The sequence below is a fragment of the Simochromis diagramma genome, unplaced genomic scaffold (assembly GCF_900408965.1).
Source record: "Simochromis diagramma unplaced genomic scaffold, fSimDia1.1 OVJJ01000453.1, whole genome shotgun sequence".
In the NCBI taxonomy this organism is placed as follows: Eukaryota; Metazoa; Chordata; class Actinopteri; order Cichliformes; family Cichlidae; genus Simochromis; species Simochromis diagramma.
Window position 1 is genome coordinate 255,001 of NW_024387471.1, and position 27,500 is coordinate 282,500.

Sequence of the window (27,500 nt, forward strand, 5' to 3'; positions counted from 1 at the left end):
GTCTGATTTTGCCATATATATTACAAAATTCTCCAAATGAAATTGAATGACACCTCATGAACAATAACAGCTGTGATGGTTGCAGCTGTGATTCTGTCACCTCTGTGCAGTATCATGTTTCACGCGATCTAAAGGCAGCACAGTACATGCACTGCGGCACAAAACCACAGAGCCTCCAACGCGCATTACTGTTTGCTTTAGCCGAGGCGCTGCGGCTGCTCTGGCTCGTCCCTGATGCTGAATGGCTCCAGCTGGCTTAAAGAGCCGACATCTCAACGTTATCAGATAAGAAAGCAGTGAGGAGGCGATATGTGACCTCTGTAAACACTTTGCTGTTGAGTTTATGATCTCAGTCAATCGTCATATTTAATAAAAATTTAATCTTGTTCATATTATGTTTCAGACGATTATGGGCTATGATTGGCTAATGACTGATGAATAAAAACTTGTTCTCGATGTTTCAAAATGGGACTTAAAAACTCTTTATGTTAAATATGTTACAAGTAACAGTTATTTCTAAATAGTAAGTTTTAATTCATTCTGTGGTTTGTGGGACACAAACAGCTGAAGAAAGTTTAGTATAAAAAAGAAATGGGTTGTAGTAGTTATAACAACAACAACGATGCTTTGGATGTGTCAATTTTTGGTTGGATCTATTAAATCTGGCAGATTTACTAAATTTGGACTCCAAGTTAATTAAAGCTGAATGAAATTTAATTCACGGATCCATGTCATGTTCATCTTAATCAAGATAAAGTATACTTGTGTTTTTAAATGGAAATTTGGTGGCATGATAAAATGATGTTCATTCGACAGATGACTTTAATAATAATAATATTAATAATAATAATAATAATACATTTTATTTAAAAATGCCTTTCAAGACAACCAATGACACTTAATAATAGAATAAAACATGTAATAGAACGAAGACAAAATGAAGAACAATAGAAACAAAAGCACAAGATTAACAAACAGTGAGTAATGCAGGCAGCTGAGTTTTGAACCAGTTGAAGCTTATGGAGGTATTCTGGGGGGAGACCATGCAAGAGAGAATTACAATAGTCAAGGCGGGAGATAACGAGACTGTGGACAAGGATGGACGTAGGCTGGGTGGAAAGAGAAGGATGTAATCTGTTAATGTTGCGTAGATGGAAGTAGGCAGAGCAGGTGAGATTATTGATGTGAGATTTAAAGGATAGTGAACTGTCTAGGATGACCAAGGCTCTTAACCTGAGGAGAAGGGAAAACTGTGCAGTTATCGATAGAGAGAGAGAGAGAAATGGTTCGCCTTCAAAAGGTTGGATTTGGTGCCAATAGGGAGGATTTCAGTTTTATCCTCATTAAGCTTGAGAAAATTAGAGCTGAACCAGGATTTTAGTTCAGATAGACATTCTGTAAGGGAAGAAGGTGGGAGGAATCAAATGTGTGGAGAATGGTACCAAGAGGATGTATATTATGAGGAGAAGAAGGCCTAAGACTGAGCCTTGGGGTACACCAGAGGTGACCGGGAAAAGACGAGAGCGGGATGATTTCAGTTGAATAAACTGGGAGCGGTCAAGGAGACATAACTGGAACCAGGCTAGGGTGTGAGAGATGGTGTCGAAGGCCGAGCTCAGATCCAAAAGGACGACTTTGTAAGATCACCTGCTCAGTGATTTCATTATGTTTCTAAAGAAATTAAAGAAAACTTCATTGTTGGATTATATTAGTGCTTTTTTGTGGTGATGGATTTGCAGACTGACAGAGAATAACTGACGTGGTATAACTGACATGACAGGCAACTTACTGTTACCTTAAAACATGAGCTTTATAAATAGTTAATGTCTAATCACTGGGAATAAACTGAGATCTGCTTATCAAATTGCACCTCTGAAAACTATGATTTAAGTCTTTAAATGACGTCTCTGCCTCGCTCTGATAATACCAAAATTGGCAGTATAAATGTAAATACACTAATTTATTTTATCTCGATGAGCTCTGCAGTCGGAGGGATGATTAACATCTTTGCCCTTACAGAAAGAATAATTTACCACATTTCCAAGATCTCAACCTGAAGCAGCTCCTTAGAATAAAGCGACAGAGCCAGAAGGAGGCAAACGGAAAAAGAAAACGTTATTATCTGAAAGCTGTGCATGTCTCTTCTCTGGCTAGCAAAGCCAATCAACATGCAGCTCTCCCCTCGGGTTGTCGTGTAAGCTGCCGATCGCACCCTGGAAGAAGCTGATTCATCAGTTTATGGAGATGGAAAAATCCCTCTGAAGGTGCAGAAAGCATTAAGGAGGAAAGAGGAGCTTTTATGAACGCAGTTCTAAATTTGTGATGTTGAACCACACGTGACCTCTAAGTAATAAAAACAGTACAACAAAACTGTTGATGTATTTCGTTATAACCATGTAAAGCACTTTGTGCTACATTTTTGTATGAAAAGTGCTTTATAAATAAAGATTGATTGATTGAGAAGTTCGGCCATCCGGGAGGGGCTCAGAGTAGAGCAGCTGCTGCTCCACATCGAAAGGAGCCAGCTGAGGTGGTTCGGGCATCTGACAAGGATGCCTCCTGGGCGCCTCCTGGGTGAGGTGTTCCGGGCATGTCCCACCGGGAGGAGGCCCCGGGGCAGACCCAGGACACGCTGGAGAGATTATATCTCTCGGCTGGCCTGGGAACGCCTTGGTGTTCCCCCGGATAAGCTGGAGGAGGTGGCTGGGGAGAGGGAGGTCTGGGCCTCTCTGCTTAGGCTGCTGCCCCCGCGACCCGGCCTCGGATAAAGCGGATGAAGATGGATGGATGATTGATTGATTGATTGATTGATTATGTCAGCGTGTTGAAGTTGCTGGCCATGACAACGTTTTTACCACCACAGACTGATTCTTTGAAATGAAAGTAGAGCTAAATAAAGGTGTACTCAAGCTTGTAATCAATATTGAGAGGACAGTATTCCATCACAGAGACGGAATGAAAACCATTATGATGCCGTGTGACGGATAACAATCAAGTGTGCAAAACCTTTGCTGTATATTTATTACGACATTAGGCAAATATACTACTCAGAAATAAAGGCCTCGTATGTAAACAGTGCATATCTTCCACATCTTGATATTTGTAAACAGGTGTGAAGGTACACACGGTTGACAAGCCTCGAACTTTTCTTAAAGTGCCAACATGAAGAGATGCATGTGTGTTTGTGTGTCCTCACCACGGTAGTAGAAGAGGCACATGTCAGACAGGACGAACCACCTCTTCTTCCACAGCTTCATGCCTGTACTGTCCTGAGTGAGACAAAATATAACAATTATAGAGAACGTTATTATTTTCAAACACACGTTCTCATCTCTTGCTTCCTCTTCAAGTCTGAACTGGCTCTTCTCCAGCCTTTCCTGTTAAACAGCCTCCATCACCTCCTCTTTGTTATCTCTTCATAAAGCAGTGACAGATTTGCCTCAGTGGGTGCCTGAAGCAAAGACCTGTGCTCTGTTCGTGATGCCGACGCTCCCCTGGCACCTAATTACTGCATCAATGACAAGTTTTCAAGTCTTTGGTACTTTCAGCAATATAATGCGTTGGCCACACTGATATCAGCTCTGCAGTGAAAGGGTTTGCTGGGTGGAGTTGACTAAAACTTGACGAGGGTCATCAAGCTTTATTCAGTCTTCACTGCTATGGTGAGAGGTCCCCTAACCAGGCAAACACTGACCCACTACAGAGCTCCGTGGGGCACAACACTTAAAGAAAGTGATAAACACAAGCTGATTCAGGGTGGTGTGTAGCAGTGAGGCGAAGACACATAGCAGGAATACCGTACTCCCATTTACTAACTGTCCATAGTCACTGTAGTGTTTGCTGCAGCAGAGCTAAAAAATTCAATTCATTTTATTTACACAGTGCCAAATCACAACAGTTTCCTCAAGCTGCTTTATTTTATGAGGTAAAGTCCCCACAATAACAGAGAGAAAGCTGGGACAACCAAATGACCCCCAATGAACAAGTCCTTAGGCAACAGTAAGAAGGTAAAACTCCTTTATAACGGGAAACAACCTCCGGCAGAACCAGGCTCAGGGAGGGGCGGGGCCTGATCATTCTGGATTTAACAGGGAGCCAATGAAGGGAAGCCAATACAGGAGAAATCTGCTCTCTTTCTAGTCCCTGTCAGGACTCTTGCTGCAGCATTTTGGATTAGCTGAAGGCTTTTCAGGGAGTTTTTAGGATAATAATGGATTACAGTCGTCCAGCCTGGAAGTAACAAATGCATGAACTAGTTTTTCAGCGTCACTTTGTGAAAGGATATTTGGAATCTGTGGTCAGCCTCCTTTGGCCAGCTTATTATCCCAGCAGGTTACCTGAACACAGGCAGGGCGTAGGTGCCGACTGCCAGGTTTTAATGGTTGCAGCTTTCCTAGTGGCCTCTTTGTGATTCCCATTTGCCTGTAGAATTCCTAAGTACTTCTAGTTGTTGTCAGTGTTGCCTTCTGGTAGTACAATCACCTCATTTCTGACTACCTTTGCTCTCTTTGCAACCATCCAAATACACTTCTCCGGTCTGAACGATATTCCGATGTCATTGCTGTATATCCTGGTGGTGTGGATCACTGAATCAATAGAGGCATCATATGTTATTTCAGTATGCCCTATCTCCATCCTTGGTGGGGCTGTTCTCATATACTTCCCCGTGCCACTAAGCATAATCTTGGATGGTTCAATGGAGAACATCCACTTTATTCTCCTGGCTTCTGTCTCCAGTATCTTCAAGCAGCCAGCTAAGGCTGTGAGTCTTTGTTTGGCACTTTATTAGGCCACAGTTACAGACAGCTGTTGATACTTCTTAGGCAGCCCTTTCTTCATCACGCCTTTCAGCAGTTGCGACAGTTAGCTAACTACTCTGTGCTGCCTTGATCTTAGCCTCTACTCTCCTTCACCATGGACGGTACTGCTCCTTGTGGCTGCTCGTGTTTAAGCACCTCGGGCAACTGTTGTGATTTGGCGCTGTATAAATAAAGTTGAATTGAACTGTAGCCAAGGATCTCAGTCATCACTGCTGCCATGGTGTAGACCAGCTAGTTGGTTTTAGTAATGGTCACAGCAACGATTCTCCTTAATACGTACAGACCCATACATGATTACATTTTTATTACATTAGGTAAACTAAGCTGGTCCACTGACTGCTGAAATAGTCAACACAATCATGCAACATTTTGACTGGAAATCACTCCGAGACAACACAAAGTCATCTATATGGTGGCAGTCTGGACACCAGATCCAGTTCCAGAATTCCACACATTCAACGACGTCCGATAAGCCTTCCTCATTACCTGTTTGTAAAGCCAGCTGCTCCTCACCACTGGGGCATTGGGGTTTCTCTTGATTGAGTTGGACCTCTTGCCAAAGTTGTGGACTTTTCTGGAAGACCTAGAAGGCTGTTTAAAGACGTTGATAGATGATGAATGTAGAGAATTTGGATGCCTAACATGTAACAACAGCTGCATAGAGAAAACATTAGATACATTTAAATGCACACAGTGTTTTAATAACAATTCACCAAAAAAATTAACCCCGCAGACCTGTACACAGAATTTATAAAATTATGAGCTGGTTACAGTGAAAATCGCCTTCTTGAAAAAGACTAAATTTACAGTTCAGTATTAAATATTACTATAAAATGAACTACATACAAAGTGTGTTTGAATGGCAGAGATGTCATGGCTCAGTGTCTCACTGAGTCTCACAGGCCTGAACGTGCGCTGGAAGCAGTTTGTAATTCTTACCTTGTTTTAACAGCAGCTCACCACAAACAAGCACAAACAGACATTTTGGGCTTTTGACTGTATTTCCAGAAGTTTTACAGCTTTTCCTACTGATAAAATCCTCTTTTATGGCCGTTCACACAACAGAGTGATCAGGAATAAACAATTAAATGACAGAAAAGTGTCACGCTCCCATGTCTCTCTGACTGGCCCACACTGGCTACAGGTTTGATTTGTGTTTTTCTCTCTCTCTCTCCTCCCCACTGTCTCCTGCCTGCCTGGGCGGAGCTTGTTACTGGGCTCTCACCTTTGGCCCACTCACCTGGGCTGATTGCCACCACCTGCTGCTGCTATTTAAGGTGAAATCGCTGGCTTAAACTACCCATCGTCTCTGTATATAGATCCCCCGGACCTGTTTGCGGACCCCTAGTGACATTCCTGTGTAGTGATGGCCAAACGAAGCTTTCTGAAGCTTGTATTGAAAAACGGTTCATTACTCGAAGCTTTTCAACACAGTCCTCTCTGGTGACATCTGGTGGCCAAAAATATGAAGCGCAGCTTGAATCCACAAAATAAAACCAACTGCTTCATTATGACTGAACACTAACAGAGCGGTGTCCTGTCTGATATTGGGCCGCTGTTGTGTTGCTTTGAACGTGTACTTTTTGGTGGTTAAAAAAAATGTGTTTTACTTGTTTAATAAATAGTTTTGACCAGTAAACTCTCCTTGTTCAAACATGCACCATGGTGTGGTCTTTCTTTGCTTGTGACGTCTTGATGTTGGTAAATACAATAATTGAAAAACACCACATTACATATAATAATGTACAACACATTATGGAGTATGCTTCTGCTGTGAGGTCCCGCCTCCATGCACTTGTGCAATTAATCGCTAGACGGGTATATTTATAAATAATATTATATTAGGGACATTTTCCCAGACATATTTTTGACCTGGGGGTAGAATTGATTGTGAAATGGAAAAGGAAAATGCTTATGAACTTGCAAATTAAAAACATGATGCATTTAAGGTAACCCTTTTTCATTTGTATTTAAGAAGAGAATTTGTTCCACTGTGCGATGGCCGAACCTGTTCCTTTTCGTGGAGATAATTTCTCCTGCATTAAGGAAAATCCCTTCACATGGAACAGAGGAGGCTGGAGTGCAGAGAAACTGGTAGAGATGCAGTTATACAGTCTATCCGGGCCCCACCAACTATCAGCTAAAGAGAATAGACAGATTACATTGCTGCACATTTTGCAGACTAACATTTTCAGATTAATTAAACAATAAAATATATATTTTTACAACATTACATGTAAAGAGTCAAGTGGGAGTTTTTCTACAGTTATTTAATGATATTTATATTATGGAAGCAGATTTTTGACATTTTACCTTTTTCCCGTTGTCAGATAAAATAAACGCACAAAACAAAAGCAAACGGCCAGAACACAAAGCTGGAAAACCAACCCGACTGACCAAAATCAACTCAAAATCCTCCCACACAACAGAACCTCCGAATCAGTGGTTCGCTATCTGTCACCATGAAACACTCCACAAATCCCGCGAATGATTCACTTCCTTATAAACCATTGAATCAGACACTGAAGCAGTTAGGCTCTAAATGAAGCTTCGGACGTCACTGATCACGTGACCCTGGCCAAACGAATCAAGCTTCGACACAGTGCTTCTGAAGCACCGGAGCTTCAGCTTCAAGCGGGCCATCACTATTCCTGTGTGTGGCATCGTTAGTGGCCGAAGACGAGCGAGTGTGAGTGGAGTTCTTACACATATAGTTCTTACACACACACTGGACATTCTGGACATTGTTTTCACTTCATTACTTAAATCACGCTGCTGTTATTGTGTATATATTTATTTATATTTCTTCATACATTCTTATATAGTTCTATATTGTGTATTTTGTTGTACAGTTATTTTATTTTCAACTTTAATTTATATATTTTATCTTATTCTCCCAGTTAAATTTACCCTTCATTCTAATTTGTGTTGTACAGTTATTTCATTTTTAACCTTAATTTATATTTTATTCCTTCCTAGTTAAATTTACCCTTTTTAATTTTTCATATTTATTTCCTATCTTATTCATAGCCTTTTCCTTTTTTGTTTTCTTTAGGTCACGAGCAGTTGTCCAAGCATTTCACTACATATCGTACTGTGTATGACTGTGTACGTGACAAATAAAATTTGAATTTGAATTTGAATTTGGAGGAAAAATGGTGGTGCGTTTCCCTTCCCTCTTCTCCCTGGAGCCCTGGACCCCCACCCAACTCACTACAGATATATATGTATAGCACTCGTGTGTTCCCTTTGTAAATAATTAGACGTTTTGTCTTTAAGAATTGTGTCTGTGTTTGAGTTCGTTCCATCACCGTGACAAAAAGTTTCTGGTTTTCAATTTCTACTATAGAAATTTCTTTTTTCTTTTATGACAAAATTGAAAAAACAAAAATAAAAGTGGACAGTCTGGTCTATCAGAGCCTTTTCTGTAATTTTTCTTACAGTTTAAGTCCAAAGAGTCATGCAGACAGATTGTTTCTTTGTCACAGCAGCTGCTTCTTCATCATGTAGAAAATCAGTTAAATATGTACCTTTTGACAGAAAGGAGAGTTTCACCTCCTTTCCCACTTTGACCTTAAGTGGAGCGGCCCACTTAAGGTCAAAGTGGGCTGATGTAAAATGAGTTTGACACCCCTGATTTAACTTAACAAGAGTCTGGTTGTAAATGAGGCTCTCACACAAAAACAGCAGCCTATGTAGCTACATAAAACAACAACTCGGTGCAAAATGCACGATAAGGTCAAATAAGGTCATCCACGAGTACATCAAGAAGATGGCAAGAACTAAATGCTCAGTGAATACCTCAGGCAGCAGAAACCCAAGAAAGACGAGGAACCATCGTGGAAGGACAGGCCCCTGCACGGTTTGTACCACCGGCAGATAGAGGAGGGGGCTGATATCCAGAAATCCTACCAGTGGGTGAACAAAGCTGGACTGAAAGACAGCACAGAGGCACTAATCATGGCAGCACAAGAACAAGCTCTGAGCACAGATCCATAGAGGCTGGGGTCTATCACACCAGGCAAGACCCCAGGTGCAGGCTGTGTAAAGATGAGACAATCCAGCACATAACAGCAGGGTGCAAGATGCTAGCAGGCAAGGCATACATGGAACGCCATAATCAAGTGGCCGGCATAGTGTACAGGAACATCTGTGCCGAGTATAACCTGGAAGTCCCGAGGTCAAAATGGGAGACGCCCCCAAGGGTGGTGGAGAACGACCGAGCTAAGATCCTGTGGGACTTCCAGATATAGACGGACAAAATGATGGTGGCTGACCAACCGGACATAGTGGTGGTAGAGAAGCAGAAGAAGACGGCCGTAGTGATCGATGTAGGGGTTCCCAATGACAGCAACATCAGGAAGAAGGAACACGAGATGAAGCTGGTGAAGTGACCCCCAACTTGGCCATCAAACATCTTGCTCTTTTAGATACAGTCTTTTCCAGTACAACCAGTAAGCTTTGGTGGTGGGGCTACAAGCTACTAGATCAGCTGGGGGTGGCCGACCTACCCCTTTCTTGATCCATCCCCACACTGAGATTATGTCTGCATCAGTAACCATTAGCTGTTCTGGGTCCAGGCACTGAACAGACTATTGATGAGTGACTCAGTCACCCGGTGGATACTTGGGTTAGTCAAGGCATCATTGCTACTGCCAACATGGCTGTAGCTCAGGAGGTAGACCTATTAGCCAACCTACCAATCGATCCCCGTCTCCTCCAGTCTGCATGCGAAACATCCTTGGGCAAGAAATTAACCACAAGTTGCTGAATGTGTGTGAATGTCAGATAGACTGCACTAAGGCGTTGCAGAGGGTCGTGAAAACTGCCCAGCGCATCGCCGGAGCACCACTTCCTGCCATAAAAGACATCTACAGGAAGCGGTGTCTGAAAAGGGCTGGGAAAATCATCAAAGACCCCAGTCACCCATCACATGGACTCTTCACCCTCCTGCCCTCTGGAGGCGCTACAGGAGCCTCCGGACTAAGACCACCAGGTACCGGAACAGCTTCTTCCCCACAGCTGTCAGACTCCTGAACTCTGCCTCCTGACATCTGACCCACGTTAAACTCATGGACTGAACATACACACACCCACAATGGACAACTGTACCCTCAAACACACAATAATAACATGGACTGAACCACCACTCACAACCACTAGCACTTTATATAGCCTCTGTAGAAACTATCTACACCCTCACTTATCTTAACTGCACTACTGTATAGCTCTGTGTAAATAATCATTCTGTACATTCGATAATCTTTAATCCTACAACTGTTTACAACTTGCATAGTTCCCATTTCTGTATAGCTGTATATCTCAGATTCTGTAAAGTTATTTATTTCATATTCTGTATAGTTTTTCATATTTATATCCTGTTCATAGCCTATACATAGCTTGTACTCACTACAGCCTGTACATACTTATAGTTATAGAATATTCACAACATACTTCATACCGTGTACATTATAACATACCATAATAGACCCATTTCTGTATTATACTCACATATCTATATTATTGCTAATATATATTGTAATATATCTATATCACTAAAGCACTTCTGGATGGATGCAAACTGCATTTCGTTGCCCTGTACCTGTGCATGTGCAATGACAATAAAGTTGAATTCTATTCTATTCTATTCTATTCTAAATACAAAGAACATAAAGAAGTGTTTGTGCAAATGTGTAACAATGAGGCAACTTGTGTAAGTTGTGCTTTGAATGCTCAGAGTAGAAGTGTTATATAAGAACCAGTCCATTTTCTATTTACCACCATCCCCTACGGGGAACACGTCAGTCCTGGCATTAGTCAGCCATGGGTACTGTCAGAGCCCTCTGCCCCCATTCTACATACCTCCCTCTACTTGCCGTTCAAATAAAATCGAACTCAAATGGAGGGGTTATGATGGGATGGTCCACTTCCACTTCTAGGCTGCAGAAGTTGGGATCTGCAACCATATAGGAACATGAAGGACAACAGGATCTCCTGGAGAGGGCATCCGTTTTTGGTGGTTTTGGGCAAGCCGGTCCTTTGGCTCCCTTAGCCTGGTCAACCAGTGGAGGCTGCTATTGGCAGTTTGAACAGTGAATTTATTACTTCTGGTAATACTGTCAGCTGCCTGCTCCCCCAGGAGTTTAAGGACTCAAAGTGTCAGTTATGTACTTGTTCTGATAACATCTCCTAAAAATAAACACTCCTAATAGAAACTATCACAACTGCAAAATAAGACATTTTTTCGATATTAGGGTTTGTGCAATTCGAGGTAAATTGTGTGAGTAATTTAAATACACTTACAAAGACATATGCCTGATGGCTTAGGGTTGGAACATGTAAGACGTGCCTTTTGTAGTCTAACTTCTCTACATCGTGGTTTCAACATGGTGGACACAATGTGTCCCAGTGCACCACTTGTCGTCTTCTTCTTTGTGTTTATGAATTAAAATGTCGTTAAAATCAAAGGAATGAGGCATTTTTATTTAGACTTTCACACATTATTCTTTCTGTTACTCTAACTCATTACAGAATACAGAAAATGACTCAGAGTGGAGATAAAGTCACTTATTGCATCAAAAAAGCAGAAAAAAGACGAGTTACAGCTAAAAGTTTCTGCCTATTTTCTTTTCTTCATCGACAGCACAGGTGACCTCCACTGAAATAACTGATTGAATTTATAGCACAAAGAGCATTTGTGCCTCTGCTGATGAGAGTCAGTGTGGCTCACTCTTGTTATGAGGTTTAGGTAAAGACTAACCCGTGTAGATGAGGTGGAAGTGGTAATGGCAGTAGTGACTGTGGTGGCTGGGCTGCCAGTGAAGGTGCTGTAATCGGAGCCACCTGTGTAGTTTGACGCTTCACTCATGGTACTCATAGGACGCTCCTTCTTGTCACTGCTGCTTCCCTGTTCCGACGAAGACTTGGGAGCCGATCTGCCACAAGGCGAAACACAGAGAGACACAGACGAGGGATTCAGACATTTCACTTTAGAAGAATGTACAATAGAGGGAGTGTCGTGACCCCTACCTACACTTACTATATTTTCAATTCAATTTTATTTGTACAGCGCCAAATGACAACAGTCGTCTCAAGGCGCTATGAAACCCCTGTGACCACTGTTGCAGGTACTGAGCCTTTGAACTATGCTCTACCAGCATGCCGGCCTGGTTACAAAGTATCTGCTGACAAGGTCTCCTACCACATCTGGGTACAGGAGAGGTTCCAGAAGAGGTATTAAGCCAGATTTTAGACATGCAAACCTACTTAAAGTAGGCCAAGTTATTGCAGAAGCAGCTATTTTAACAAGTTTGCTCCATTCCTAAATTTCATTTCAGCCCAGTTATCCTGACTTTTTATTGTTAATCTCTAGTTTTGTTCCTTGGAGTGGAGAAAGTATCTTCTTTATCACAACTGTCGATGTCCCATTTCTGATACATAGCTAGTTTTTGGCAGGTAGAGGAGAAGGAGACAAAACATTCAAAGGTATTTTTGTGCTTGTGAAGCATAGCTGCCGAAAACAAACTACACAAAACAGCAGACACACAGAGAGAGGAGGCAAAGGGAAAGGAATAAGAAATGTAGAGTTAAGTGACATGCAACAGAGGATAGTAGTGAAAAAGGACAGACAAATATAGAAATCAGTGATTCACAATGACACAACTCCTTATCCCCAACACTATAAAAATCTAAGCCACATAAGAATGGTTGATGACCTTTCCCAGCTAGAAATCACGTTTACTGCCGATTACAGACAGTTAAGTTTTATTCAAATGAAGTGTGAAGTACTTAGAATACTAGAAGGAATTGTTAGTTAGTTAATTGTTGTTAGTTTAATAGATTCTTAGGTGCAAGTGGTCTTTTCAAGTTGATGAGAACTTAAGATGACACAAACGTTGCCCGTCAGAAACAATCAGTCTCCACAGGTTGAAGCCAGCCAATCAACTAACAGCACATTTCACCGAGCAGATCCCATCTTCACTCTCTTAATAACACGCTTACTTTGTTGGCACAATTAAACAGAGGAGAATGAAGGAGAGGACGAGTGGCTTGAACGAACACAAGAGGAGAGGGAAAACGAGGGTGATGGAAGCAGAGATAAAGAAGACTGGAGTGTGTGCGTGGGTGTGTTCAACTCACCTCTGTTATTTGCCTCCACCCAATTTAAACGGCCAACTTAGCCTGTCAAATTGAACCAGCTCAAAGTTTTTTGCTGCAGAACGGTGGAGAGAGTTACTGAGAGGAAAAGAAAGCTCAAGGTCTCCGAGTGCCAAGGTCAACAGAGCATAATAATTATAATAATGGATTGCATTTATATAGCGCTTTTCGAGACCCTCAAAGCGCTTTACAATTCCACTATTCATTCACTCTCGCATTCACACACTGGTGGAGGCAGCTACAGGTGTAGCCACAGCTGCCCTGGGGCAGACTGACAGAAGCCAGGCTGCCGTATCGCGCCATCAGCCCCTCTGGCCAACACCAGTAAGCGGTAGGTGAAGTGTCTTGTCCAAGGACACAACGACCGAGACTGTCCGAGCCGGGGCTCGAACCAGCAACCTTCTAATTACAAGACGAACACCCAACTCTTGAGCCACGATCGCTCTAAGCAAAGCACATCAACTAAACTCTGTTTTCACACATAAGAACAAAGGAAGTCTCCGTGATTCCAGTCTCACACTGTCTTCTTGGTATTCTTGCAGATCTGTGTTCTGTGGATTTCTACTGTTGCCACACACCACACAGTTTCTACTGGGTCCTGCTCAGTGAGTAGTGCTGGAACACTGCCAGACCCTTAAATAATGCTTAAGTCTCTGAAGACATAACTTTAGGGGTTTAGGCTCTATCCCTCAACACACAACACATCCTTTGCCATCTTTATCTCTCCTGAAAGCAACATTTACTGTCTCATACAAGTCTAACTCATCTTTTTAACTGTTTATATCACCTCCTTATCTATCTATTCTTAATGGAAATACTGCTCATCAGTTACAGTCTGTATCATTTACAAGGCAAGTACTGTACTTTTGTCTTGATGCATGCTCAATCATCCAGGTAAGGAAGGGGAGAAACGTTTCCTCATCATCAGGTGACGTCTTCAGTCTCAGCTGACTGCAGGTTTCCAACCTTATAAACAGGACATTTGCACAATGACTGAAACCAGCAGCACTGAAGGAACACTGGGCTGGGAGCTCAGTTTATGATCATTAATATGCAAATTGTCATGACTGTTGATTAATGGCCATGAGTCCCATTCTCAGAGATTTTGGAAATGACTGAATTCAGAGCACTGTAAGATGGTGAGGATGTGGACATGTGGGTGAAAATGTTGTGTACTCACTCAAGCAGAGAAAAACATCCCTGCAAAAGGGTTGAGCTTTGCAGTGACGCCGAGACAAATCCCGCAAGTGTAACCGATCACAGCCACAGAAACAGCAATTCGAAACAACAACATTGCAGATGTGGAAGCAGAGCAGCTACAGACGGAAGTTTCAGCCTGTCTCAGCAATGCAAAGCCCCCAGCATCCAACATCAGCTTGGAGTAATGACAACAACATCATCCTCCTTCCAGCAGACGAGGGCAGGTGCACAGTTTTAACCAGAAATACTATCACGAGAATACTTCTGAGCCCCTTCCTGGTTACAGGAAGTGGTTACAGGAAGTGGGTGATAGACTGTCTGAAGCAGTTAGAACAGGACAAGGCTGTTGACCGGACCTCATACCACAGGCTGTACCCAGGAGAGTCTACACCAAGGCTGTATGGTTTACCGAAAATACATAAACAGGGTGCACCTTTGAGACCGATCGTCTGCATGATCAACTCTGTCACCTGTAACATCTCCAAGTTTCTGGCTTCAATCCTCAACCCGCTGGTAGGCAGCTCTGAACACCACATCCAGAACACAACAGATTACAGGATGACCCCAACCTCAGCAACAGGACCGCTCTCAGCATCAACCAAGTGTGTTTGAACTGTGACTCATTCCACCTACTTCACATACAAGGGTCAGTCCTACAGGCAGAAACATGGGTGTGCCATGGGCTCCCCAGTTTCAGTTTCAGTTTCGTGGCCAATTTGTAAATGGAAGAAGTGGAAAAGAGGGCTTTGCTAAACACCCTGGAACACCACCAAGCCATTGGTTCAGGAATGTGGATGACACCTGGGTGAAAATCAAATCTCAGGACGTACCACATTTCATTAACTCGGTGGACCGACACATCAAATTCACCAGGGAGGATATGAAACGTGGCAGGTTAGCCTTCTTAGACTGTGACTTCAGCCATTCCCCAACTGTGAATGGTACTCATGGTCATTTATGACAGTGGTCGTCATGACAGTTTGCAAATTACTGATCATAAAAGTGACCTCACAGCCCATTGTTAATCAGTGCTGCCATTTCAGTCATTACGAAAATGTATGTAAACCTGCAGTCAGCTGTATGATGAGTGTTCAAAGTTAGCCCAGCTTGAGCTGGTTTGAGTCAGATAATTATCCACACATGATAGCTACTTTGGTTTGTGGCTCATAATCAGCATCAGGAGTTATTTTTTGCACTGCGACACAGCTGAATAACTTATCACTAGACTGTTGTGATGTTTCAAAATCATATCAGTGTTTTGATTTGCCTAAAAGATAATTTAAGGAGAACCAGTGAAAACATTTTGCTTGCTTTTTGGCAAATACTATATTTACATTTACATACATTATAAATTTCTTTTACACAGCATAATATTATGATGTATAGCAAATTATTGTAATTATCATTAGAATGTGCTTTCTCATCTATAAACTGTTGCTGAAATGAGTACCAGAAAAAGTCTCAATGTGCCCAAATAGTGTTCATCAGCTCAGTGAGGGATCACGGCCTGTGCTCGAAGCATGCCACTGCAATACTTTGTTGATATGTTGAGATTTATAAGCAATGGCTTAACTTTTAATAAAAAGACCCAGCAAATTAGGTATCTGGAATCAATTACTAATGCATTTGTGTTGGAAAAAGAAAAAACAATGCAATTAAGTCTGTTATGGCCTCTTCTCATAATGATGGAATTGAATTGATATGATCAAGGCAACAGTTCAAACCAGAACAGAACTTAAAACAGAAGCAACAGTAATGAAACCCTACAGGGTGCATGTGTCAGCCAAGCAAAGTCATTATGAAACCATTAAAACGTTTCCCAGGCTTCCAACTACGAGGTGTCTCAGCAGTCGACACATACAATCAACCCATCTGTGCACAGCTGAAGACAACCTGCTCGACCAAATTTACACAGATAGTCAAGAACTCTTTTTGTACCAAAGGCAGGGCTGTGACATTACTGCTTGAGTATAATATTAAACTGCTTGGTGGAAGCTCACAAGAAGCTCATCTGGGGGCAGGTTATAATACTCCAAACTTGACTAGCACTCAGAGGTTTAGGCAAAGACGTGATACGTGGACGAGCCAACACAGGATGAATTTGCAAGAATTTTCAGGAGGATGAAGCTCCTTAATCTGAAGCTCTTCTATCCTTTTATAACATGGTAGTTACCAAACAAACAAAAAACAGACATAATGTACTAAATGCACTATTTCAGTAGAAAACTGCACCACGTATAACAGGCAGGTAACAGGTTCACTATATCACAAACTGAGTTTCCTCAACTTCAGCAACAAGAGCGTGTGCATTTCCACAGACTCACAATCCACACAATCACTGAAAGCAAGTAAGAGTTTTACAATGTATTAAATATTATACAGCATTATTTCAACTTTAACTTTCTCAGCTGTAGGAGACACAAATCATAACAAATATGAATCGTGTGTTAGCACAAGGTTAATATCTGCATGAGGCAGAAACAGGAGAAAACGATTTCTCAGAGGATTTAAAGAAGCTGGGGAGAAAAACAAAGCCAGGTGATGGACATGCATCGGTGTGGGTTACTCTTTCTGAGAGCAGTGCAAAGAGCCAGTCAACATAAATGTAAAGACATTACTTTTTGTGTCAGCATAGTTGACTTTAACCAGTTAGATTGCCCTAAATTTAAAGACCAAAGGAGAACGATTAACTGCTGTGTTATTGGGAAGATTAACAAGGTCGCAGAGCTTGGTGCTTTCTCATTGGCTGCTTTGACAACCTGCTGACTCTGGTTTCAACGCGACCTGTCCTGCTCCATTTTGCCCGGCAATTTGTTTGTATGAAGAATTTTTTAAAGGCTCTTATGGGCACACGTTTGACAAATCCTTATCTTTTGTGTCTTTTTTAAATCTTTTTTCCTTGTAAATCCAAAACTTTATGCTGTTTCTTTGTTAGGACGAAGGTACGAATGTCTGACAGTTGGTCAGAACTACAGCCAATTATCCAGCACAGAAGGCAGACTGTGGCACACTTTGAAGGATGTGCACACTGTACACAGATGAAAGTGACTTATAATAACTACACAGTATTAAGCATTAGTAAGGCATTAGTCAGTGTTAGTCCTCCATAGTACATCATTTACAAACATGAATATAAATGCTTTAGTCTTGATTATAAGCCCACATATAACATGTTTAATGACAAAATTGTTAGTCTGTCATTATAATTTTTAAATGTATTTATATAATATAAATATTATCTATATATTATATCAAAATCTTTTTTTATATATATTTTATATTTTTATGTAATTTTTAACAATTTCTAAAAGTATTCCATCAAGTAAAAGTTATTAGGACCTGTTTATCATTTAAAAAGTCAAAGTAAATGATGAACAGTGTATTTAAATGTATACAGATTATGAAATGAGATACTTATAAATGTGTTAATGCTTATATCAGAATCAGAATCAGAATCAGAAAGGGTTTATTGCCAGATGTTGAGGAGGTTTACAACATTAGGAAATTGCTGCGGTGCTTCAGTGCAACATACTGTCATAAAAATATAAAAATAAGAATAAGAATTAAAAGTGCTAAGTGGATAGATATATACATGATATATACATGAGTGCAGGTGGTGATCAGTGCCAAACATGGAATGATGCAGTGAACACAGCGTAGGGTCATGTGTTAGTGGTGGGAACAGTCATATGGTTATTGTTCATGTGTCCGACAGCAGAGGGGAAGAAACTGTTCTTATGGCGAGAGGTTCTGGTGCGAATGGACCGGAGCCTCCTGCCTGAGGGGAGCAGGTCAAACAGACTGTGTCCAGGGTGAGAAGGGTCAGCTGAGATCTGAGCTGCACGCCGCAGTGTCCTGGAGGTGTACAGGTCCTGCAGAGATGGGAGTCTGCAGCCAATCACCTTCTCAGCAGAGCGCACAACACGCTGCAGTCTCTGTTTGTCCCTGATAGTGGCTCCAGCGTACCACACAGTGATGGAGGAGGTGAGGATGGACTCGATGATTGCAGTGTAGAACTGCATCATCGTCCGTGTTGGCAGGTTGAATTTCTTCAGCTGCCTCAGGAAGTACATCCTCTGCTGGGCTTTTTTAATGACGGAAGTGATGGTGGGCTCCCACTTCAGGTCCTGGGTGATGGTGGTACCCAGGAAGCGGAACGAGTCCACAGAGGTGATGGGGGTGTCAGTCAGGATGATGGGGGGGAGTGGAGCTGTGTGCTTCCTGAAGTCCACAATAATCTCCACTGTCTTCTGGGCATTCAGCACCAGGTTGTTGTGGCTGCACCAGGACACCAGACGTTCAACCTCCCTCCTGTAGGCAGACTCATCCCCGTCCGAGATGAGTCCGATAACGGTGGTGTCATCTGCAAACTTGATTAGCTTGACAGACTGGTGGGTGGAGGTGCAGCAGTTGGTGTACAGGGAGAAGAGCAGAGGAGAAAGAACACAGCCCTGAGGGGAGCCGGTGCTGATGGTCCGGGAGTCAGAGACATTCTTTCCCAGCCTCACATGCTGCTTCCTGTCCGTCAGGAAGTCAGTGATCCACCGGCAGATGGGATCAGGCACATTCATCTGGGAAAGCTTGCCTTGGAGATGGTCTGGAAGGATGGTGTTGAAGGCAGAGCTGAAGTCCACAAACAGGATCCTGGCGTAGGTTCCTGGGGAGTCCAGATGCTGCAGGATGAAGTGTAGGGCCATGTTGATGGCGTCATCTACAGACCTGTTGGCTCTATATGCAAACTGCAGGGGGTCCAGGAGGGGGGCCGTGAGGGTCTTGAGATGGGAGAGAACTAGGCGCTCAAATGACTTCATGACCACAGATGTCAGAGCCACGGGTCTGTAGTCATTTAGTCCAGTGATCCTAGGTTTCTTGGGGACAGGGATTATGGTGGAGGACTTGAAGCAGGCAGGCACATGACATGCCTGCAGTGAGGAGTTGAAAATGCCAGAGAACACTGGGGCCAGCTCGTTTGCACAGTGTCTGAGGGTGGCAGGAGACACACCGTCTGGGCCGGGAGCTTTTCGAGCATTCAGATTCTTAAACTGCTTCCTCACATCTGCTTCATGAATATGAAGAGTTGTGGTGGGAGGAGGTGGTGTGAAATCCTCTTTTGTGTGGGGTGAGGAGGGGGGTGTTGCAGGTGAAGTGATTGAAGGTGGTGATGGCTCTATGGAGGGGGGGGAGGTGGGGGAATGAGTGTCCAAAGTGTCTCTATTGTTGGGGCCGTTGGAGGTGTGAAGGCTGCCTGATGGCTCGTCAAAACGGCAGTAGAAGTCGTTGAGGGTGTTGGCCAAGAGCAAGTCGTCAGTGGAGTGGGGGGTTTTAGGCTTGTAGTTGGTGATATTCCTAAAACCTTTCCACACAGAGGCCGAGTCATTCTCTGAGATCTGCTGCTGCATCTTCTCAGAGTGCTGATGTTTAGCAATGTCCACTTCTTTAGTGAACCTGTACTTGGCCTCTCTGTAGCAGTCCCTGTCTCCGCTTCTGAACGCCTTACTCTTTTCCAGCCACAGCTTTTTGAGTTTAGGAGTAAACCAGGGTTTGTCATTGTTATAACTCACCCTGGTGCGTGATGGCACAATGCTGTCCTCACAGAAGTGGATATAGGAGGTGACAGTGTCCGTAAACTCGTCCAAGCTGTTAGAAGCAGCCTTCATTGTGTCCCAGTCTGTAGACTCCAAACACGTGCGAAGCTCCTCCACAGCCTCGTTGCTCCACAGTTTTTTAGTCCTCACGACAGGTTTGGAGAGCTTCAGCCTCTGTCTGTACGCGGGGATTAGGTGGATCATGACGTGATCAGAGAGTCCGAGTGAAGCACGCGGCATCGCACGATAGGCCCCGCTGATCGTGCTGTAACAGTGGTCTAATGTCCTCTCCTCTCTGGTCGGGCATTTAATATACTGCTTGTATTTGGGAAGCTCATGGCTCAGATTGGCTTTGTTAAAGTCCCCAAGAGCAATGATGAGAGAGTCCGGGAATGTCCGCTCCATGTGCAGTATCTGCTCCGCGAGTGCGCACTGAGCTGCCTGCGCATCTGCGTCTGGCGGGATGTAAACAGCGGCCAGGATGAATGAAGCAAACTCCCGCGGAGAATAAAACGGTTTGCAGTGAATGAAAAGGTATTCCAGAGAGGAAGAGCAGTGCTGAGCAATCACTGTTACATCTGTGCACCAGCCACTATTAATGTAGAAGCAGACACCTCCACCTTTGGTCTTACCAGAGAGAGAGGCCTGCCGGTCCGCGCGCAGCAGATGAAAGCCCTCCAGCTTGAGCGCGCTGTCCGGGATGTCCTCACAGAGCCACGTCTCCGTAAAACATAACACACAGGAGGAGGCAAAGTCTCTGTTCATGCTTCTCATCAGGGCCAGTTCGTCTGTCTTATTCCTGAGTGATCGTACATTAGAAAGGAAGATCCCAGGAAGAGCGGTTCGCAGTCCGCGTCTCCTCAAACGCACGAGTGCGCCGGCTCGCTTCCCTCTCTTTCGGCGTCTCGCTTTCCTGGTCAGGGTCAGCAGTAAATCTGCCGCAGATGCGACAAATATTGGAAATAAATCCACAGGCGTTGTAGTCCTGTAGTTAAGGAGCTCTTCTCTGGTGTACGAATATCCAGAGGAGTGCCCAGACACAGAAGAAATGCACAAAAACAAAACAAAAGTAACGCACTGAAGCACCAGGGCGACCATCCGCGGCGCCATCTTGGTTAGGCCTTATATATAACCTTAAATATAACCTTATATAACCCATGAAGAAGGTTATCCCAAACAATCGTGCTTCACTAACAAAGAATCCATCATGTTAAGAGCTTAGGATGTATTTAGTTCCTAAAGCTTGGCTGTCCTCTGGTGTAGTCAGTCAGCTAGTCTTAGCGTTAATGTTAACACTAACAAATATAAGCTAGCATCAAAGTAAAGAAAGCTACAATTCATAAAATTCAAATTCAGTTTATTACAACAAAAAATGATACATTAACTACTGAATTTTGCTCCTGTGAAATAAAATGATTTGCTGGTGATTTACACGCATAGTTCACTGTACAACAGGAACGTGCTGAGCATAGCCTAAGCTGTTATTGAGCGTTTAACATGTGCTCTGAAGTAGCAGCAAAAGGTTTTAAAGCAACAAGGCTGAAAGAGAAGCTGAAGCCAAAGCAGCTCGTCCACTGACATGAGGGCTCATTACCTGGTGACAGCCTCTACAGGTTTCTCAGGGTGGACAAACTTTCCACAATTCACACTACAAACAGAACAGGAAGGGAGACAGAATCACATTAAATCAAAGCGGTAACTCAACAATGAAACCCAATTATGCAATATTTAATAGTTATAGTCAAATAAACCAACAAATACAAGATGTTTGTTCTCCAGAACATCAGATTTGACTTTGATCAGTCCCACAATCATTCAGAGCCTCCTGTTAGCCCCACACACCCTGATTCTTTCAGATTCTCATCATGCCTTTTATATCGTTTGTACAATGAAACAAGTGAATAGTTGCGGACAGACAGAGGAACTAAAAAGACAAATGTGTCAAACAGGGTCAGAGCTTAAAAACTCATCTAAACTCGTTAGGATGATGAAAATGTGAAACTATTAGCAAAACATCAGAGAAAGATGTGAGCTGAACGTGACAGGACGGGCGAAAACTCGAAGCACCGATAAAAGCAAGAGCTGCAGAGGTGTGTGGTACATCCGAATGAGAATGATTATGTTGCCATAGATTAGCATCAGTAATGAAAAAAAAGGGAGGAGCAGCCTCTCTGATAAGGGGCACAGATGGAGGCGGGGCAGAGGAAGTGACCTTCGTAACAGAGAATTAAAAAAGGGGAGACAGAAAGAGAGAACGGGACTCAGACCAGATCGACCCTGATGACCATGCTTCCCTTGGAGGCGCGCTGTACACCGTGTGGTATGAAGCCTCTCGCTACCAGCTGCCCTGACTGCTACATATATCACTTTGGAGCATCTTTTGTTGGAGGGATGACAGACCCAGGAGCTGCTTTCTCTGAGTTGTGGTTGAATGCCAGGGTGATCTGGACTTTAACTGCTGCAGGTACCCTGACTGCACCTGAAACCACAGCATGCAGGAGACGGATAGATCATGTGTATTACTGGGCCACGGATTCCTGTTTCCAAGGAGATGGAGCGGACATGCAGCAGCATTGAAGACCAGGGATGGAGGACAAGGTCAGGGAAATGCCACCACCCTGGGACTATGCTAAGACCCCCTGCAGCAACGCGGGACGAGCTGGGGGGCATGGCACCGAGTCTGAGCTCATGCTCCTCTAACATCATAGATGTCTCGATTTTGTGTCTGGAGATGTGATTCAACTTTGACCTTTCATAGGGATGGCAAAAGTTTAAACTCCGCTTTAAAATCAAGTATGTGGGGAAAAGAATGTCAGGGTGTGGCTGCACATCACATGACTTTACCTAAGGAACGTTATTGGATGTCTAGACAGTGAGAGAAGAGGCGGGTGGAGCCTAAGCACATTATTGGTCAACACGTTCTCACTCCCAAAGCGTAACATTTCATGCTAGATGACAAATCGTCAATATATTACGCTCGGGGCACCCAACACGCCCTAGATTACGAGATCAGAAAAATTAGGAAACATGAGAATCGTTTGGAACGGATCTACACGTTTCCAGCTTCTTGCAGCTTTTCCCAACTGTGAGCAGATTTATAGTCCTGCTGTATTCCCGAAGGATCGAATTTTCAAGGAATCCTGCCTTCTTGTTAGATAATTTTCCTCAGCACGGGACACAGAGATGAAGGCGACGGTGGCCAGGGCATGCTCAGTCTCTACTCCAACCTCTCTCCTCCCCGAGATGAGATCAAAGTCAGCGTTAGAGTAGGTTAATTAGTTATTTTGTGACTGTTATTATCATTTGAGTATTAACCCATTTTAGAGCTCTTATAGTTCAACCCTTTAAATTTAACAGAGCCCCTGAGGCCCCTAAAATTAACCCTGGTACAACAAGTGCACCAATCTAGAGGGCTGTCATGAATGTGGCTTATAGAGGCTGGGCCTGCAAAGGTGAAGTGGGAACAGAAGTGGGAGACTCCCTCACTCATGTAGGCTCCATCTGAACTCTGCATTGCCTTCTGGGTGATACTCACAGGATCAGAGATCAGAGTTTTTAAAGAGCGAGCTGGCCTAGACTTCCTGTATTGTGGTCCTGGGCTCTGCTGATGGAAAGAGGAGTCATGATGGGGACATGTGCTTGCAAACAGTTTTTAAGGAGGGAGATTAAAAAGAGAAGACACTGAACACCAAACTGAAACCAGGAAATCATTTGGAAATATTAAAGAAACAAAGTGTTTGTCAGCCTGGCTACAGTGCTGAAGAGAAACCTGGGGTTGTTCTTATTTTCTTCAATCAGTGATGAATAGTAAGATGTTCTGGCTTTGCGGAGGGCTTTCTTATAAAGCAGCAAACTATTTCTCCAGGCTAAATGATGATCCTCTAAATTTGTGACACGCCATTTCCTCTCCAGCTTATGAGTCATCTGCTTTAGGCTACGTGTTTGAGAATTATACCACGGAGTCAGGTACTTCTGATTAGAGACCTTAGTTTTCACAGGAGCTACAGTATCCAGAGTCGTACGTAGTGAGGAGGTGAAATTATTAACAAGATAATCGACCTCTGTTGGGGTAGCGTTCAGATAGCTGCTCTGCTCTATGTTGGTACAGGGCATTGAAGATGATAACAGTGGGTGGATTATATTCTTAAACTTAGTTACAGCGCTTTCAGAAAGACATCTACTGTGATAAAGTCTACTCTCCACCGCTGTGTAATCAATTATTGTAAATGTAAATGTTATCAGGAAATGATCAGACAGGAGAGGGTTTTCAGGAAACACTGTTAAATGTTCAGTTTCTATGCCATATGTTAAAAACAAGATCTAGAGTGTGATTAAAGTGGTGGGTGGGTTCTTTTACATTTTGAGAGAATTGAGTCTAATAACAGATTAAATGCCATGTTGGGGCTGTCATTTTTAGCATCTACATGGATGTTAAAATCACCCACAATAATTATTTTATATGAGCTGAGAATCAGATAAAAAGTCTGAGAAATCAGAGAGAAACTCTGTAAGGCCCAGGTGGACCATAGATGATAACAAGACTGGTTTCTGAGTTTCACAGCTGGGGTGGACGAGGCTGAGCATCAGGCTTTCAAATGAATTAAAAGTCTGTCTGGGTCTTTGGTTGATTAAGAAGTTGCACTTTTCTGTTGCGCTGTTGTGTCTGGTCACTTTGCACAACTGCACTTCCAAAAAACTTCCATTACAGAGGTTACATTTTCTCATTCATCACACTGACTGATTTATGCTTGATTATATTTGATTAGAATTATTCATGATGAACTTTGCTGTTGTCAAGGAGCTCATCTCGACCCGAGAGCCAAACTAAGCATCCAGCCTTTTATGGCTGTGGCAGCACAGAGTGTTGGCAAAGTGCACCAAAGGAACATTAGATCCACAAAAGCCAGGAGTCATAACTGTACAGGTCACATCAGCAAACTTACTTGGACTGAACTTAAAAGGAGGAATATTTCACTTTCATCATCATCATCATCATCATCATCATCATCAGTGCGGAACAAGGTGAAAGTCTCATTAGCAGTTTAACACCTTTCGTTCCCTCTTACTTTCTCACCTCCGCTGTTTTCAGCAGGTTTAAAAATACACATTCTGTGCACCTAATTAACATAATTTTACATCACTCACACACACACACACACACACACACACACACACAGGATCTCTTCAGTACTCCTTAACTGCTACCTTGACTCAGGAGATAATTGGGAAGGAAGAAGAAGAGAGTGAGAAAAGGAGCGAGAGAGATCCTGCCAAAGTGAACTTAGAAGTAACGTGTGTGTGTGTGTGTGTGTGTGTGTGTGTGTGTGTGTGTGTGTGTGTGTGTGTGTGTGTGTGTGTGTGTCAGCTGCACAAGAACAGAGAAAAAAGCTCCATCCTTAAATTTAATTTCAGCTCAGTTATCCCGATTTTTTTTATTGTTAATCTCTAGTTTTGTTCCTTGGAGAGGAGAAAGTCACTTCTTTATTACGACTGTCTATGTTGCTATTTTATGATTCTGAAGCAAAGCTGGCAAAAACAAACAATTGCACACACACAGGCAACAGCAAAGGAAATCAGACATGTGGATCTAAGTGACGTGCAACAGTCAAACCTTGTAAACACGGAGGGCTGGAAACTGGAGAGAAATCAGTGATTCATGCATTTGAGAAGTGTGAGAAGTGTGAGAATCCTGCACAGAACAGTCCATCACAGTCATCTACAGCAGCCGGTGCCAGTCTGTCTGCCTTGAACCTCACATACACAGGACGCCTGGGTCAACTGTTCATGTGTTTGCTCCTGTATTAGCACTTTGGTGACAGCAGGAAGGAGAAACTACCTTTTAACAGGAAGAAACAAAGACAGACTGCAGTTGTAAACTATCACTTTAACAAAGTATGCATCCATAACTAGTGCTTTCATTGTCTGAGTGGAGAAGCCGCCCTGTTGTGTTGTGTCCCTCACTTCAGTCAATAAAGCCACTTTTTCACCTGCTCGAGTCCAGTTTGGTTGTTTCCTTCACAGCTGAGTCCCACCTCAACGTGCATGTTAAAGTCTGCGACACAAACACATCGATGACGTGGAGGCAGTCGTAAACCTGCTGCTTGGTCTATGGCGTTTGGTCAGACACGGGGAACGCAGTTTTCGTTTTTGTGCAGCCATGTCTCGGGTTTCAACAGCGGCGGTTTTGATTTTTGTGATGGAATCGCTCTTATGACACCACTGACTGGGCAGTTGGTGGCGTGCAGCCTGCTGACGTCACGTTTTCGCTTGGAACCCCGGCAGCCTGAAAGCCTTAAACACCGAGCTGAGTCAAGTCTTTATATTTTCAAAACCATTTTTATTCCTACAAAGGTCACACCGTGCATTCACAGTCGGTCACATCTGCACATCTATAACAGCTGCACCCGTTCCTAACAGTTTCCTTTGACCTTTGAAATCAGCACAGAAATCAGTCGCATTTAATGCTGCGTGTACGTGTGACAGTGCAGAGAAACTTACTGTTCATTAACCACAAAGATGCAGTTGTCTTGTGAGGGGAACCCAGACACCGGGTGCTTACAGGTCACCTTTCGCTCATTGTGGCTGCAGAGAGAGAAAAGGAAAGACAGGAAAACAAAGTGTGAGTGAATTCATAGAAAATGATTTCGATCTAAACCTTCAGACAGAGTGGTGACCTGTCCACGGGTACCCTGACCTACCCATCACAGCAAGGAGAGGCTTTAAATCTAATGTGACTTAAAGACATGCAGTCACAAATCAAACTTATCAGCCATCGTTTTATTGATGCATCAGGAGAAAAGGAAAACAGTTCTCTGCAGACACTGACATGCAGAACAACAGCACCACATTTATTTACACATCTGGAACAGTGTGTGGTGCTAAACATCAGCATGATGTCTCGATGCATGCTCCGTCATGCAGGTACGTAGATCCCAAAGGTTGGTTCGGTTCATCTGGACGTTCTCAGTGGGAGAACGGTTCCACCATCATCATCATCAGGTGACTTCTTCAGTCTCAGCTGACTGCAGGTGTCCAACATTATAAACAGGACATTTGCACAATGCTACCTTCTTTGATCAAATGCAAATTGTCATGACTAGTAAACAACAACCAGTGATCAGAGCTGTATCAGAAAATACAAAATGAGATGATAATTATCATCCTGTCACTGCTGCAGTTATGGTGACCTTGCAACAACCAGTTATTTAAGATAAGTTACTTTAACGTCTTAGTTGTAATTTCTGAGTGATGTTAAGACATTAAAAGTGTCTTCATGGCAAAGTTATTTGAACCATTTATTTAAGTGCTTAAACTCACATTTTGTAGCATTTCCCCTGGAGACCAGTAAAGTATTCTGATTCTGATTTAAGATTCATTTCTGCTGGAAGCACCATCAGGTTAAAGTGAACTTTGTTCTTTGTAAGACCCTTCAGTTAGTGAAGAATCTAAAACACTCTTAGTTTACTTGCAGAGAGTTGATGTTTGCTGCAGCTTGGTGTCACTGCCAGCTACCAGCGTGGAGTCCTGCTGTGGAGCTTCATCACTTAGCTGACAGGTCTGGTCAGCACCACAGAAGATAAGTGAGCATGAGCACAGTGTGTGTAACTGACAGGTCATTTGAAATAGTTCATATACAGAGGACATCTTACTAACATGGTTAGAACCTGCCTCTTTGGACTGTGGGCACTACAGTCGACAGTGCAGGAGCAGCAGCTGGAGAGCGTCGTGGTAATACTAC

General features: G+C 43.1%; 1 protein-coding gene across 7 annotated transcripts in view; it reads right to left on the reverse strand.

Annotated features, from left to right (window-relative positions):
• LOC120723548 (pleckstrin homology domain-containing family A member 5-like) overlaps positions 1-27,500 on the reverse strand; it is a 162,282-nt gene that overhangs the window by 63,408 nt on the left and 71,374 nt on the right. For 5 of the 7 annotated variants that reach the window (XM_040015044.1, XM_040015042.1, XM_040015041.1 and 2 more), the window contains exons 4-8: positions 26,261-26,344; positions 21,357-21,410; positions 11,581-11,755; positions 5,307-5,411; positions 3,197-3,269 (exon numbers count right to left, since the gene is read on the reverse strand). In XM_040015044.1, coding sequence (XP_039870978.1) covers positions 3,197-3,269; positions 5,307-5,411; positions 11,581-11,755; positions 21,357-21,410; positions 26,261-26,344 — 491 coding nt within the window. The remainder of the gene's footprint in view (positions 1-3,196; positions 3,270-5,306; positions 5,412-11,580; positions 11,756-21,356; positions 21,411-26,260; positions 26,345-27,500) is intronic. The other 2 variants (XM_040015043.1, XM_040015046.1) reach the window with 1 other exon arrangement.